Source organism: Pseudophryne corroboree, chromosome 10, assembly GCF_028390025.1.
Source record: "Pseudophryne corroboree isolate aPseCor3 chromosome 10, aPseCor3.hap2, whole genome shotgun sequence".
NCBI classification, from domain to species: domain Eukaryota; kingdom Metazoa; phylum Chordata; class Amphibia; order Anura; family Myobatrachidae; genus Pseudophryne; species Pseudophryne corroboree.
The window spans coordinates 346,976,667-346,994,567 of record NC_086453.1 but is presented as its reverse complement, the minus strand read 5'-3'; the positions used below and the strand labels follow the sequence as shown (position 1 = coordinate 346,994,567).

Here is a 17,901-nt window from a genome sequence, read left to right as displayed (position 1 = left end):
AGGTACTTAACCATTGGAAAAGACATTTTATGGACTGTGATTAAAATCTCGATGGAAGAAAGAAAAATACTGCACCTTCCTGGAGGACTTTTTAACATCAAAAAAATGCATATTGTGTATATAATCCGTATATGCTGGAATATTGACACCCTGTCTACCACAAGGAAAATATATTGTTCGCTTCCAACGAAATTAAAATACCCTTGGATATACCCTCTTGCTGCCGGCTACAATATCGGTCAGCCAGCAGCGGCGTTTTAAATATAGCCCGGTACATTCATTTACCTACCAGTTGATATAATTCCCCCAAAGAAGGGAATCGATATCCCCAGACAATTTTATATTGGTAGATGCATTCGTATGTATTAAATAACATATAATGTCGGTCAGTCACCCGAGGCATTTTAAACATAGTCCCGCTCACTCATTTATCCTTTGTTTGATGCATTTCCCCCGGAGGAGGGTGTCGGTATCTCTAGAAAATACTACAGCTTGAAGTGAGGATGCGGGTAACCCGTACGGGGGATGCTTCCGTGTGCACACTATAATATTGTTAACAGCAATTACGAGTTTTTGTGTTTCCACATGTTTTATTCATCTTTTTAGTTTCTCATTCGTTGCCTTTAACAGCATATACTAGTAAATATAACGCATCACTCTGCACACGTAGGCATCTCAGATAATACGGGTTTCCTTCACTTAAGATTTCTCCCTTGTGGGCTAATATATGTGTAAGGTATGGGAATTAAATTGGTGGAATAATCATGTATTATGAGACAGATCACCTCATTAATCATTGATGATTTTGGTTAATGGGCTGTTAAAATATAAATACAGACTGTAATAAAATATATACGCAAAACCTTTAATTAAATGGATAGACAATAGTACTTAGAACAGGAAAAAGTTTTATTTGTATTATGAATGTTGCAACTTAGCTTTTTATATTGTTTTTTAAAATTAATTGCCTGTATAGCAAATGATTGAGTCAGCTGTATGTGCACTGAGAGTATAAATATTGGACCAGAGGAAGAGGACGGCACTTCTTGAAAAAGGGGAGTGGACTCCCAGAAACGCGTCGAAGCCGTCCTGTGTCACACATACGAAAGGTCCTGGAGATCGGTGATTCGAATCCTGTGGAGTGCGCTTACCTGTCTGCAGCCGGTGCGTCCTTTATCGGGATTTTTCATCAACTGCCGAGACCCAGTGCCGATGCATGTATGTGGACCTACTTTTAATGACTATTTTGTATTTTAAATAAAAAATCCTTTTTTTGGAAAACAAGCGTTGCACTGCTGAGAATTCCTATTGGATAACAACACACAAAAAGGATAAAGATACCTTTATGGGAACGCGGGACAGAAATTTAATGTAAGTTACATCCTGTCAGCTATATATTGAAAGAATATTGGGATACCAGTGGGCGAGATCCTTAAGCTGTCTAAAGATACCTTTATGGGCACACGAGAAAGAAATAAACTGTAAGTGTCTTTCCAGGAGAGAGAACACACAGGGGATTTCTGCGTGTCAATATTAAGCACCATTCACATTTGTGTTTGCATGTAAAGCGCTAGTTTTAAGCAATTGTTGTGTTTGTGTACAATTATCTCCCCCGTTCCCCAACTCCGCTGCCTGGGCGTCACTCTTGACTCCTCCCTTTCCTTTGCACCCCACATACAAGCTCTGGCGCAATCCTGTTGGTTCCAGCTACGCAACATTGCTCGCATCAGGCCATTTCTCTCCCAGAGTGCAACTAAACTTATCATCCACTCGCTGGTCATCTCACGACTCGCCTACTGCAATGTTCTCCTCACTGGCCTCCCTTGCTCCCACCTCGCTCCCCTCCAATCTGTCCTCAACTTCGCAGCTACGCTCATCTTCCTCTCCACATCTGCCATTCCCCTTTGACAAAATCTACACTGGCTCCCATTCCCCTACAGAATCCTCTTCAAACTCCTCACTCTCACAAAAAAGGCCATCTCTAATTCCACTGCTCCCTACATCTCCAACCTCCTCTCCCTTCATACTCCCTCCCGCCCACTACGGTCGGCCAATGACCGCCGCCTCTCTTCAGCCCTGGTCACTGCTTCCCATGCACGAGTTCAGGATTTTGCCCGTGCTGCACCCCTTCAGTGGAACGCGCTCCCCTGCTCCATTAGACTCTCCCCGACCTTGTAAAGCTTCAAACGGGCACTGAAAACCCACCTATTTATCAAAGCGTACCCCTCCGATGCATAACCTAGCCCTTAGGCTACTCCTCCATCCACCTGCCCCATGCCTTGAACATCTCTGCTTTGCTTACATACTGCCATCAGGCTTCCTCCCGCTTGCTTGCACCTCATGTCATCTGTCTGTCGCCCCTCCCCACTAGATTGTTAGCTCTTCAGAGCAGGGCCCTCTTTCCTCTTGTTGTCAAAGCCTTCTTCTCGACACTTTTCACTCTCAACTCTCTCCTACTCAGCAACCATCTTTACCCGCTTTTTCTCCTACTGGTAAAGGCTCCTCTCTATCTATGGCCGCCAGCCCCAAGTAGTACAATGATTACTCCCTCACTACTTACATCTAAGCTGTATTATGTTGTGAGAATTGTGGTGCTCTTTGTTGCCTGTACTCTATTTTTGTTATTTATTTACTGTAATGCTAAGTTTTGTCTCCCTGTACTGTCCTTTGTACGGCGCTGCAAAACACTTGTGGCGCCCTATAAATAAAATGTAATAATAATAATAATAGTTCATCCAAGTTGGTTAAATGTGTGTTTAATTAATTTGTATGAACAACAGGTTTTGTTCGTTTTCCAGTGTTTGGGAATAAATGATAGATTGTAATTTACTCTCATCCATTACCAGATTTTCATTCCAACCAGCTAGATCTGGCAGATAATCTGCCAGATAATTGTATCGTGTGTACCTATTTTAAGTGGCTGGTGCCGTGTGACTTCTGGCTGGGTAGACCTGCAGCAGAGGTTCTCTTACAGTAATCAGTCCCGCTGAATCATGTGATTTTCATCTCACACTCATTGTTTTAATCAGCGGCTGCAAGAAAACACCAGTCCCAGCGCTTTTTGGGATGTCAGGTGTCGTCAAGAAGCTGCCCAGAGTGTGACACATTCAATAACAGTCACACATTTCAAGGTAGAACATGAGTAAAACCGAAATAAGATTGTGCTGTTATTAGCACTGGGAGGAGTGACTCACGGACCACAGAGTCCTACTGATCAGTATACAGACCTATAATATGTTGACTTACACCAAATAAGACAATAACGCTCACTTCAATGTAAATATAAGTACAAGCACTAAAATAATGACATTTCTTCTGCTAAATACGCTGTCATGAAGTGCTAAAAAAGGAGTATAGTAAAATCTTAACCAAAATTACTTTTATGCCCCACTTAAAATAGTTCCATTGTTTGATAAGTCAGCATTTCTCCATTGTATACAGAGCGAAGTCTTACAAAATGTCAGGGATGGTGCAACACTGGTAAGAATCTATGGCTAATGGAGACTATACTCTGCCTCTACAAGTTCCTGGCCCAGTAGCCAGGTACTGTACCACCTGCTTCATTCACGTAGGTGATAATAACGGACGCTGCCTACTGCTTTACAGAGTGACAGCCCTAGAATTACACCTGTGCTGCTTCCATTTATGTCCGTTATAGAACACAAACAATGTACACATTTAAATAAAGTGCCCCCACTCACGTTAGTTAACTGTGGGACGGAGTTAGAGTAACGCGTAAGCGTTATTTGCGTAACACAGACATGCATCATGGAGCACTGCGCACAACTTGCATCCATACTAAGTTTAACATGTCTTATGGCCCCTTACGCACGTCTCGGGTGTTAAAGTGTGGGTATGATACAGTGAGAGCGGGTTCAATTTAATAATATCTGGAGATGCATCTTGTTTTGATCTACGTTACCCAGAAATACGTTAACTACGTACATATGGCCACCTAGACACACCAATAGTTGATGATGATGACCTTTGCATCTATACTCTATATTGAGGGTTGTGTATCTTATGCATTCAACTGAAAACATACTAGGGTATTCAATTATCCACAAATTCGCGGTCATTTTTCGCCCCGGCAATCGGGTGAAAATTGCCGCGAAAATGCTCCGTTTTTTGACCTATTTAATTCCAAACGGGTTTCACATGAAAATTCTTGCAGTGAAAAGTGCAGGTGAATATGGGGAAATCAGCCTGTACCCCAAAAAATGCTAAACTAAGATAGGAAAACATAAGAGAAGTGTGTTAGAGATCACATTAGAGAGTTTGTGGGGACTTAAATTGTGTGAAATGGCGGTTATATGCATTTTTTTTTTTTAAATGCAAAAAAATGATAGAAAGCAAGTTTATTTGAGCAAAATAAATGCTCTCATTAAATTTGGGGTACATGAAAATGGGTATAAGTATATATTTAGGTCATTTTAGGGTATTTAAAAAAAAAGTGGAAACAGACCGATTACTCCCATCTGCAAGCCTAAAAACACCTGTCCCACTCATAAAGCACCCCAATATACCTGTCCCATACCTTGAACCCCAATTTCCATCACTTTGTACTTTTTCACCCCAAAAATGACATGTCATTATTGGCCAATTAAAAATAATTAAAAACTTCAACGTGCCTAATTAGTCATTAAAGGGGGTGTCCCAGGAGTTCTGTACCATATCCAAACATTTTTACCCTAAAATAGTGACTTTTCCCAACTTTTCACCTGCTTCAGAGTAGGTGAAGTGAAATTAGTGAAAAAATGATCACCGATAAATTTTCCCGTAAAATTGAATAGGCTGTAATTGCGTTTTGCGGGAAAAGTCTGGTTTTATTATCGCTGCTAATTGAATATACCCCATAGACTGTAAATGCAACTGTCCCTCTCTGTTCATACACCCCTGGAGGGTCTTCAGCTATAAATCTTGTCCTATGCCAGTAATTAAATGTGTGTTTAACTATAAGTACTACTGTATTGTATTTGCACATTTTGGGACAGATGTATTAACCTGGAGAAGGCATAAGGAAGGGGTGTGGTTCATCAAATCGACAGTGTCTAGGTCGACAATGTTTAGGTCGACCACTATAGGTCGACAGTCACTAGGTCGACATGGATGGAAGGTCGACAGGGTTTCTAGGTCGACATGTGCTAGGTCGACAGGTCTACAGGTCGACATGAGGATTTTTATTTTTTTTGGGTGTCGTTTTCTTCGTAGAGTGACCGGGATCCCAAATTAGTGCACCGCGTCCCCTCGCATGGCTCGCTTCGCTCGCCATGCTTCGGGCATGGTGCCTTCGCTCCGCTACCGCTTCGCTCGGCACACTTTACCGTTCCAATCGTAGTCCACGTGGATCGTTAAGTATGAAAAAATTCAAAAAAAGAATTTTTTTTTGAAAAAGTCATGTCGACCTAGCACATCCATGTCGACCTTCCATGTCGACCTAGTGACTGTCGACCTATAGTGGTCGACCTAGACACTGTCGATCTTCAGACCGGATCCCATAAGGAAGTGATAAACCAGTGATATGTGCAAGGTGATAAACACACCAGCCAATCAGCTCCAATATGTAAATTAACAGTTAGGAGCTGATTGGCTGGTGCATTATCACCTTTATCACTGGTTTATCACTTCCTTATGCCTTCTCCAGGTTAATACATCTGCCCCAATGTTACTTATTTTACACATTTCAAAGTAGGCTTCTGGCAAATCAACCATTTGCTGCCCTTGGGCCCCCACCTTTCATTTGCAATTTTCATGGTCATTTTTTTCAGGATTATCTTGTACTTTTTTCACTCTACCCAGGCAAATAATACAGCGTATGTCTTGTCAGATAGGGATTTACTGTGGCACAGTAGTTGGAAAGCGAGGCTTTATTTGAAGGATGACAAATCTGAGGCAATAACACAATGTTTGTGCGCATCTGTGTGTGGTGTTTTTTTAAATACAATTCTTAGAGAAGCCCATGTAAGAGCATGTAAAGGCATTCTAGCACTGGCACGGGGGGGTGCTGTGGGACCAAATGGTCTCTCTGTGGGCGATCTGAGAGGGAAGGTCCAGGGTTCAAATGCAGGTGGCGTAGTGGCACAACTGATATAATCATGGCTAAGCTTTACCCATCATGGTAAATGTACCATTATCAGAGTCCCTGCAGATAGCTATGGGGACTGCTTTTACCACCATCAGAAGAGGGACCACCGCAGACATCTCCAGCGGCCACACTACAGAAAAATTAGCTGCAATCTAGTGTACTAATAATTGTGCCCCCTTACTGTTTGTTACAGTATAGCAAAGCTATTGGAACTATTGTGGATAAATGTGTATGGAAGTGTTCATGGGGACAGTGGCAATACATACACCAAATGATCTCAAATTGCACTTCTTTTCCAGCTGTAGTAATCTGGATTGAATAATAGGATTTAATTTACTGACGTTGTGTTTGCGGTGGGTGGAGGGACCCAGGCTGTAGTGTACAAATTGGCAGATTACAGGCCATTCATAGTTATTTTTCCTTCTGTATGCAAAATGAACATGATTTTAGGACAATGGAGGTTCATTCCGAGTTGATCGCAAGCTGCCGATTTTCGCTGTGCTGCGATCAGGTCTCTACTGCGCATGCGTATGCACCGCAATGCGCACGCGCGTTGTACGGGTTCAATGCGGATCGTTGCTGAGCTATGGATTTAACGAAGAATCCATACGCACAGCTGATCGCAAGAAGATTGACAGAAAGAGGGCGTTTATTGGTGTCAACTGACCATTTTCTGGGAGTGGCACCAAATGTTTTTGCAGAGCTCGGCTGCACAGGCGTTCGCACACTTGCAAAGCGAAAATACACTCCCCCGTGGGCGGCGACTATGCTATTGCACGGCTGCTAAAAACAGCTAGCGAGTGATCAACTCGGAATGATGGCCAATGTCCTTTATATAGGTCATTATTAGGTGGTGGGGTGGTTTATTGCTGAAGACGGGCTTACACTCTTGTGGGCATAGAAGAGGGATTCAGGGTGAGACGTGGATACCTGTGGCGGAACTGTGGGAGGCAATGGAGTCGGCTGCCGCCGGGCTCCTGACCTGCAGGGGGCACTTCTCCATTGCTTCCCACCCGACAATCCATCGCCGCGAGTGGACGGAGGAGCTGTGGACACGGCAGCAGCAGCAGCTGCCTCCTCGTATCTATGCACAGAGACGAGAGCTCAGCTGACAGCTGGCTGCAGCTAGGGGGAGCTCTAGTGCACAGCTGCTCACAGGACTACCAACAGAGCTGGCCGGCTGAAGCTCTCTCTTCCTCCGTCCTGGGGATAGCAACAGGTAGGCACTGGCACCACCTGCCTCCAGCTGCTGCATTGTGTGTGTATGTGTGTGGTGTATGTGTATGTTTGTGTGTGTGGGGGGGTATCTTTAACTAATGTTGGCAGCACTGTGTTTATGTGTGTGAATGTTTTTAAGTGAGGTGTGTGTCTGTGTTTTTTAAAGGAAAGTTGTGTGTTTAAGTGAAAGAGGCGTGTGTGTGTAATTGTGTGTAAGTAAAAGTGGCATGTGTGTTTGTGTAATTGTGTGTGTGAAAGTGATATGTGTGTAATTGTGTGTAAGTGAAAGTGGCGTGTGTGTAAGTGAAAGACGCATGTGTGTGTGTGTGTGTGTGTGTGTGTGTGTGTGTGTGTGTAATTGTGTGTAAGTAAAAGTGGCATGTGTGTGTAATTGTGTGTGTGTAAGTGAAAGAGGCATGTGTGTTTGTGTAATTGTGTGTGTAAGTGAAAGTGACGTGTGTGTGTAATTGTGTGTAAGTGAAAGTGGCGTGTGTGTAAGTGAAAGTGGTGTGTGTGCAATTGTGTGTGGGTGTGTAAGTGAAAGAGGCATTTGTGTAATTTGTGTGTGTGTAAGTGAAAGTGACACGTGTGTGTGTAATTGTGTGAAAGTGGCGTGTGTATGTAAGTGAAAGTGACGTGTGTGTGTGTGTAATTGTGTGTAAGTGAAAAAGGCGTGTGTGTAAGTGAAAGAGGCGTGTGTGTACGTGAAAGAGGCGTGTGAGTTAGTGAAAGAGGTGTGTGTAAGTGAAAAAGGCGTGTGTGTAAATGAAAGAGACGTGTGTAAGTGAAAGAGGCGTGCGAGTTAGTGAAAAAGAAGTGTGTGTAAGTGAAAGAGGTGTGTGTGTGTGTAAGTGAAAAAGGCATGTGTGTGCAAAGAAAAGAGGCGTGTGTGTGTGTATCTATACTATTTTGAAAGTCGCCTGAGTACACTGCTACTGTTCACCCTGTGTACCAGATATCTACATATGGCGTATGTGTATGTATATATATATATATATATATATATATATATATATATATATATAAATATCCCTATATGTATAGGGGTGGTGGGGGGCACCAACATTTTATCATGCCTCCGGGCGACTGGGGCGAACTTACGCCACTGGTGGATACGGTAAGTGATGTGGATTCAACGCATAAGGTGATGATGGACGTGTACTGTAGAGAACATTGGGGGTCATTCTGAGTTGATCGTAGCTGTGCAAGACCCGCTGTTCCTCTTAAACTAGATTTTAAATCCTTACCAAGTTCTGTCCTGTTGACTGTAACATGTTATACTATATCATTGCGTAAGAAAAGATATTTTGTAAAAAAAAAAAAAAAAAAATCCGCCCTTGTAGATTTTACTTGCACATTAAAAGTGGTGGATCCTATCTGAAAGTTCATGAAGACTTTTCACCCTTTGGTATTACTGGTAATTTAAAAGATCAATAAATACAAAACAATCCTTTATTAATAATCCTGTATGTGTGTAAGTGTTCCCCTCCCAGCTTGTACAGGTTGAGTATCCCATATCCAAATATTCCAAAATATAGAATATTCTGAAATACGGAATTTTTGGAGTGAGAGTGAGATAGTGAAACCTTTGTTTTCTGATGGCTCAGTATACACAAAGTTATTAAAAATATTGTATTAAATGACCTTCAGGCTGTGTGTATAAGGTGTATATGAAACATAAATGAATTGTGTGAATGTAGACACACTTTGTTTAATGCACAAAGGCCCCCATTCCGAGTTGATCGCTAGCTGCTTTCGTTCGCAGCGCAGCGATTAGGTAAAAAAGTGGCACTTCTGCGCATGCGTATGGGGCGCAGTGCGCACGCGCATCATACTTTCACAAAAGCCGATGTAGTTTCACACAAGCTCTAGCGACGCTTTTCAGTCGCACTGCTGATCGTTCAGTGATTGACAGGAAGTGGGTGTTTCTGGGAGGTAACTGACCGTTTTTGGGGAGTGTGTGTAAAAACGCAGGCGTGTCGGATAAAAACACAGGAGTGGCTGGGGAAACATAGGTGTGGCTGGCCGAATGCAGGGTGTGTTTGTGACGTCAAAACAGGAACGAAACAGTCTGAAGTGATCGCAAGCTAGGAGCAAGTCTGGAGCTACTCTGACACTGCACAATCTTTTTTTGTAGCAGCGCTGCGATCCTTTCGTTCGCACTTCTGCTAAGCTAAGATACAATCCCTGAGGGCGGCGGCTTAGCGTTTGCACTGCTGCTAAAAGCAGCTAGCGAGCGAACAACTCGGAATGAGGGCCATAGTTATTAAAAGTATTGCCTAAAGTTACCGGCAGGCTGTGTGTATAAGGTGTATATGAAAGATAAATGCAGGGCCGGCTCCAGGCCTACTAGCACCCTGAGCGAGAAAATATCAAAACACCCCCTCCCATACTCTGTGCGCGCTCCTGGAAAAGTGGGTAGGGCCTCCTGGAAAAGTGGGCGGGCCTCACAACTTCATATTATCAAACTATAAATAAATATATTTTCACACCCCCTCTACGCACACAATTAGCAGCCTTACACATAACAGCTACAGTAGTGTTCCTTACACACAATGTCTACAGTATAGTGCCAGATACACATAATGTCTCCAGTATAGTGCCAGATACACATAATGTCTCCAGTATAGTGCCAGATACACATAATGTCTACAGTAGTGCAGTGCCAGATACACATGATATACACCCCAGCAGTGCCAGATACACATGATATACACCCCAGCAGTGCCAGATACACATAATGTCTACAGTATAGTGCCAGATACACATAATGTCTCCAGTATAGTGCCAGATACACATGTCTCCAGTATAGTGCCAGATACACATAATGTCTCCAGTATAGTGCCAGATACACATAATGTCTCCAGTATAGTGCCAGATACACATAATGTCTCCAGTATAGTGCCAGATACACATAATGTCTACAGTAGTGCAGTGCCAGATACACATGATATACACCCCAGCAGTGCCAGATACACATGATATACACCCCAGCAGTGCCAGATACACATAATGTCTACAGAATAGTGCCAGATACACATAATGTCTCCAGTATAGTGCCAGATACACATAATGTCTCCAGTATAGTGCCAGATACACATAATGTCTCCAGTATAGTGCCAGATACACATAATGTCTCCAGTATAGTGCCAGATACACATAATGTCTCCAGTATAGTGCCAGATACACATAATGTCTACAGTAGTGCAGTGCCAGATACACATGATATACACCCCAGCAGTGCCAGATACACATGATATACACCCCAGCAGTGCCAGATACACATAATGTCTCCAGTATAGTGCCAGATACACATAATGTCTCCAGTATAGTGCCAGATACACATAATGTCTCCAGTATAGTGCCAGATACACATAATGTCTCCAGTATAGTGCCAGATACACATAATGTCTACAGTAGTGCAGTGCCAGATACACATGATATACACCCCCGCAGTGCCAGATACACATGATTTACACCCCAGCAGTGCCAGATACACATAATGTCTACAAAATAGTGCCAGATACACATAATGTCTCCAGTATAGTGCCAATACACATAATGTCTCCAGTATAGTGCAGTGCCAGATACACATGATATACACCCCAGCAGTGCCAGATACACATGATATACACCTCAGCAGTGCCAGATACACATAATGTCTCCAGTATAGTGCCAGATACACATAATGTCTCCAGTATAGTGCCAGATACACATAATGTCTCCAGTATAGTGCCAGATACACATAATGTCTCCAGTATAGTGCCAGATACACATAATGTCTCCAGTATAGTGCCAGATACACATAATGTCTACAGTAGTGCAGTGCCAGATACACATGATATACACCCCAGCAGTGCCAGATACACATGATATACACCCCAGCAGTGCCAGATACACATGATATACACCTATACACCCCAGCAGTGCCAGATACACATGATATACACCCCAGCAGTGCCAGATAGACATGACATGCCCCGCAGCAGTGCCAGTTACACATGACATGCCCCCCAGCAGTGCCAGCTACACATGATATACCCCCCAGCAGTGCCAGATAGACATGACATGCCCCACAGCAGTGCCAGCTACATATAACATGCCCCCCAGCAGTGCCAGATACACATGATAGTGTTCACTCTAGGATTTTTTTTTAGGGCAGGGTGCTGATCACGGGGAGGGCACACTTTGCATTTGGGAGGGCACATTTTTAAGTTAGAAGGGTAAAATTCTGAACATACCGTAATGCTTGGTGCTCCATAGGCGAAATCATGGACCTTGTGCGCCGAAGGCGCGCATCAAAAATTTAGGGACGTTGCTTCGTGGGGAAGGGGCGTGGCCACATAATAGTGGCAATTCGCATTACACCACACAGTAGTGCAGCTAATACACATTGCACCAGGTAGAACCTCCTATACACACTGCGACAGGTAGAGCACGTTATACACTTTGCACCAGGTATTGCACTGAGACACGGGAAACGACATGATATGCCCCCCAGCCGTGCCAGCTACACATGATATGCCCCCCAGCAGTGACAGATGCACATGACATGCCCCCCAGCAGTGCCAGATGCACATGACATGCCCCCCAGCAGTGCCAGATGCACATGATATTCCCCCCAGCCGTGCCAGCTACACATGATATGCCCCCCAGCAGTGCCAGATGCACATGACATGCACCCCAGCAGTGCCAGATGCACATGACATGCCCCCCCAGCAGTGCCAGATGCACATGACATGCCCCCCACAGTGCCAGATACATAAATGCCCCCACAGTGCCAGATACATAAATGCCCCCACAGTGCCAGATACATAAATGCTCCCCACATTGCCAGATATGCCCCCACAGTCCCAGATAGATAAATGACCCTACAGTGCCAGAAATGACCCCACAGTGCCAGATACATTAATGCCCCCCACAGTGCCAGAAATGCCCCCACAATGCCAGATACATTAATGCTCCCCCCACAGTGCCAGATACATTAATGCCCCCCACAGTGCCAGGTACCTTAATGCCCCCCACAGTGCCAGATAAATGTCCCCACAGTGCCAGATAAATGACCCACTAAATGCCCCCACAGTGCCAGATAAATGCCCCCACAGTGCCAGATATGCCCCCACAGTGCCAGATAAATGCCCCCACAGTGCCAGATATGCCCCCACAGTGCCAGATAAATGCCCCCACAGTGCCAGAAATGCCCCCACAGTGCCAGATACATTAATGAACCCCACAGTGCCAGATAAATGCCCCCACAGTGCCAGATAAATGCCCCCACAGTGCCACATATGCCCCCAGTACCTGCTGTGCCGACTATGAGGGAGGAGGAGGAGTGCTGCTGTGCGATCCGCTGCCTGAAACAGAACTGTGCGCACTGTGCGGTGCCAGGGTCTGACATCAGATGCCGGCGCCGCATAGCGCGCACAGCTCACTGTAACAGACAGGAGGCGGCGGCGCGGGAGAACAGCTGCTGCAGGCTTTCGGACAGGGCCGGCTCCAGGCTCCGACATGGCGGCGCCAGCGTGCAGCGCCCTTTAAGGGTGGCGCCCTGCACGGCAGCTCGAGTCGAACATGCCTCGAGCCGGCCCTGGATAAATGCATTCTGTGCTTAGACTTGGGTCCCATCCCCATGATATCTCATTATGGTATGCAATTATTCCAAAATATGGAAAAATCCAATATCCAAAAAATCCAATATCCAAAATACTTCTGGTCTCCCCCCCCCCCCCCCCCTTCCCCCTTCCTTCCCGTGATACGGCCCCAGACTGGCCAGCCAAAGGTGGCTTTTCTATTATTATTGGGAAACACTGCTGCCTCACTTGATCGTCTCAGTGAACTTTTATTCTTATGTGTATTGCATCCACTAATATGAAATAACATACATACAATTCTAACACACAACTGATCAAGATTCCAGGATAAATCCACAATATTTGGGACAGTCCTTGGCAGTAAGGACTGTTATCATGTGTTCCTGGATAGGAGATGGGTCTGACGACAATAGGACAGCCATTTAACTTCAGTCACAAATAAAAAACTGTCTGAACAACCTCTGTCTTAAACCAGTTACATTAACCATATGTTTGAGAGGTTTAAGTCACCGAACATTGAAATGGCATTTGCTACATTACCGAGCCCATGGCTTGATGACAAATATCCCCATAATCCTGCAGCGGTGATGTGACAGAACTACACGTTAGCTTAGCAATCACCTCTGTGGAGTGGCAGAGGAAAAGACATTAACGAACGTATAACACCACACCGCTTTCCACAAGAGGAGACGCAAGTCAGCTCATTGCTGACACAAGGACAAACTCTGCATGGTAAATGTACCTGCTCCTTCTGTTCCACGGGGAACCTCCTGGATCGCCAGCTCTTCCCATAATGCATGATCCCAGTTCTCTTGGTTCTCATACACCGGAAATCCATATGGAGCGTGCAGATCTTGAAATCTAGGGTCCAAATTCTGTACAGAGAAGATCAGAAGATGTTAAAATCTTTTGTGCACATGATTTGTAAATTCCAATATTATATCCAAGATGAGAGTAAAAGGATCAGCCCGGGAGGCACAATGTAAGGTATCCGGACTCCAGGTCGACAGCACAAAGGTCGACACACCTTAGGTCGACACACCTTAGGTCGACATGGACAAAATGTCGACATGGACAAAAGGTCGACAGGAAAAGGGTCGACATGGAAAAAGGTCGACATGAGTTTTTCACGATTTTTTTCTTTTTTTTGAACCTTTTCATACTTAACGATCCACGTGGACTACGATTGAAACGGTAAAGTGGGCCGAGCGAAGCGGTAGCGGAGCGAAGGCACCATGCCCGAAGCATGGCGAGCGAACGCGGTGCACTAATTGGGGTTCCCGGTCACTCTACGAAGAAAACGACACCAAAAAACATAAAAAACTCATGTCGACTTTTTTCCATGTCGACCTTGTTCATGTCGACCTTTTGTCCATGTCGAACTTTTGTCCATGTCGACATAAGGTGTGTCGACCAATTGGCGTCGACATAAGGTGTGTCGACTTTTGTGCTGTCGACCCTCAGTCCCAGACCCCAATGTAAAGTTACCTTTGAAAAACACGCACTAAGCTGCTTCTATGTATTTGTTTAATAAAAGCAGTGTCGATCTGTATTATGGCCCTCATTCCGAGTTGATCGCTCGCTAGCTGCTTTTAGCAGCAGTGCACACGCTATGCCGCCGCCCACTGGGAGTGTATCTTAGCTTAGCAGAAGTGCGAACGAAAGGATCGCAGCATTGCTACAAAAAAAGATTGTGCAGTTTAGTGAGCAGCTCGAGACTTACTCCTAGCTTGCGATCACTGCAGACTATTTAGTTCCTGTTTTGACGTCACAAACACGCCCTGCGTTCGGCCAGCCACGCCTTCGTTTCCCCAGGCACGCCTGCGTTTTTATCTGGCACGCCTGCATTTTTACACACACTCCCCGAAAACGGACAGTTACCACCCAGAAACACCCACTTCCTGTCAATCACTGAACGATCAGCAGTGCGACTGAAAAGCGTCGCTAGACCTTGTGTGAAACTACATTGGCTTTTGAGAAAGTACGACGCGCGTGCGCAGTGCGCACCATACGCATGCGCAGAAGTGCCGATTTTTTGCCTGATCGCTGCGCAGCGTACAACGGCAGCTAGCGATCAACTCGGAATGACCCCCATGTGTATACATATACACATATATACTCACACAATTGCTGTGGGCTTGACAAAGGTTAATCTTCAGAATTGAAATGTTTAGAGAACACTTAAGGCACACACACTGGCTGATTTTGAGCTCAACGTAGCTCACTTTTGGCGTTTTGAGCTACTTTAAGCTCAAACTCGTCCTGTGTGTATGGCCGAGCGATGAGCGCTGATGCGCACTCCCGCCTCATCGCTGGCCGCCGCCGTCCGTCGGGCTGTTTTACCAGCCGAGTGAATCACTTTCCACAGTCTCCTATTGAGGAAAGTGCTTCACCCCCCCTGTGAACATCGCTGGGCACAGTGAAAATAGATCAGTGTGTATGCACTAAGCGTTTTTCCTGCCAGCGATGTTCACATCATCGGCCAGCGTACACACTGGACAATAACTCCCAGTGTGTATGGACCTTCAGAGGTATATGAATAAATACATACAGTACATACAGACATAGACACACACATGCCCTCTGACGAAGTCCAAGTGACAAAACGTGTTGGGGCGTGGCCTAGCGCTTTGATGATTAATGGTGTAACCAGGTGGATGCTGCTGTGTTTACCAAACAGTAGGATCTGTGTCATGTACGTCTTATGCAAGCTGTGGATACTTGTCGTGGTCTGATCGCCACCTTTTGTACATGATTTATGACCTGTTTTATATGAGATTGCCCAATAAGTGTTTTTGTTTTTTTTATACAGATTCACGCACTATGGAGGTGCCCTCTGTTCTTACTAATTCTATATCTCATATATATATATATATATATATATATATATATATATATATATATATATATTAATGTACTGCATCTGTGATGTGCAGTGAGGTAAGTGGCTGAGGAGGCACTGGCTAGTACCAGAGCCAGATTTACACACAATATATGAGCCCAAAGGTTAATGTGGGCATTATACAAAACAGGAATTTGGCGGTACGGGAGGCAAACTCCTGAGATTTTATATAAAAACTATTAGAATAATACAAAGAAGATATTTATAACATAAACATCTTCTTTGTTTAGTGTAATCCATTTTATAGCTCACACTCTCACGCTTTGTGGAGATCCCTGGAGCTGCAGGGATATGAGAGATGCGGCAGCAACAGCTCTGCCTCAGTTCTACAGTCTGGCACTGCTTTGTAGGGATGGCCATCGACCATCAATGATTCAAAATCAATCGATGATCTATGGCCGATGTCGAATACTTTTACTATCGATGGAGGAGAACCAGATGGTTCCTGCCATCGATGGTTCATTGCTACTGAATTGTTTTTTTTCTCTCTCAAAGGTCAGGGCATGAAGCTTAGCCCCACCTCGTGACACCCACGAAGCCACGCCCCCGGGCTGATTGTCCCATATTTTATTGCACAGTAATGCAGTGATGACCATCGATGGGTAAAACCATCAATGTATCCCTTCCAGATGGTTTTACATCATCGAGATTATCCATCAATGGTACAATAGATTGTGACCATCGATGGATAAACCACTGATGGCCATCCCTACTGTTTTGCTGCACAGAAAGGGAGCCAATAGAGGCATGCCTCTGAGTTTGGGGGCGGGCCTTGTGCGCTGATGGAATCTTGAATGTTTCATGTGACCAGGAAGTGCACTGTAGTCAGAGCTCAGTCAGCAGCAGCAAGGGAAGACACAGGGATGCAGACACATTGTAGCTTACTGTAGTGAGGGGAGAGTTACAGTGAATAGGGGGTGAGACAGGCTCCCAGCATTCAGACCTATCCCCATATGTGCCTCCCCAACCATTCACCTCACGTCACTGATACAAACGTGCAGAAGTATATACTGCTGGACATTTGGTGAGTTTTGATCAGAGGCGTGCAGAAAAATAGTCAGGGGGTGCACTGCCTCACCTGTCATAGACCTTTTACTCCAGAGTTGTCATTACAAAAAAATGATTAGAATAATACAAAGATACTTATAATATATTCTTTTTATAGTCAAAACTCTGGCGTAAACTGGAGTTCGACAGGAAAGGCTCTGCCGCACCTGCCTTGCCTAACCTCATACACAGAGCCGGCCATAGGCATAGGCAAACTAGGCAATTGCCTAGGGCATTTGATATGCCTAGGGGCATCAGCAGCTTCTGCTGATTAAAATAATATGCAGCATGCCTATATTCTGTGTGTAGCATTTTGTATGCATATACAGCCACAGTCTCACACAGTATATCGGCATGCTGCATATCATTTTAATCAGCAGAACCTACTTGTGCATCCTAGCCACATAGCAATGCAAATAAGATGCATTTTCATAAAAAAACAAGGTGCCCGACGTTAGCACTGAGGCAAGATTTATGAGGACACATCTGTATCCAAGCAGAGGCAGAGGTCACAGTGTTAGTGGCAGTGTGAGTGCTGTGTGCATGTGAGTGGGTTGGTTGTGCAGTAGTGTTCAGAATATGTGTAAGGAGCATTATGTGTGTCATGTAAAAATGCATTAATAATGTGCAACATATGTGTAAGGGGCACTGTGTGTGTCATTATGTGTATAAGGGCATTAATAATGTGCGGCATATGTGTAACAGGGTACTACTGTATGTGTGTCATTATGTGTATAGGGGCACTAATAATGTGCAGCAAATGTGTAGGGGGCACTATGTGTGTCATTATGTGTATAAGGGCATTAATAATGTGTGGCATATGTGTAAGGGACATTATGTGTAAAAGGGCATTAATAAAGGTTGTCATAATGTGTAAAGGGCATTACTGTGTGGAATTATGTGTGCATTACTAATGTGTGGTATTATGTGTATAAGGTGCTCTACTATGTGTCATTGCGTATAGAAAGGGCATTACTGTATGGTCTAATGTGAATAAATAACAATATGGTGTGGTGTAATGTGAATAAGGAGCAATTCAGTGTGATGTAATGTGAATT

At 44.5% G+C, this 17,901-nt stretch overlaps 1 protein-coding gene across 2 annotated transcripts in view; it reads right to left on the bottom strand.

Moving 5' to 3' along the window:
• ETS1 (ETS proto-oncogene 1, transcription factor) overlaps positions 1-17,901 on the bottom strand; it is a 184,002-nt gene that overhangs the window by 114,805 nt on the left and 51,296 nt on the right. For both annotated transcript variants that reach the window (XM_063943664.1, XM_063943665.1), the window contains exon 2: positions 13,637-13,769. In XM_063943664.1, coding sequence (XP_063799734.1) covers positions 13,637-13,769 — 133 coding nt within the window. The remainder of the gene's footprint in view (positions 1-13,636; positions 13,770-17,901) is intronic.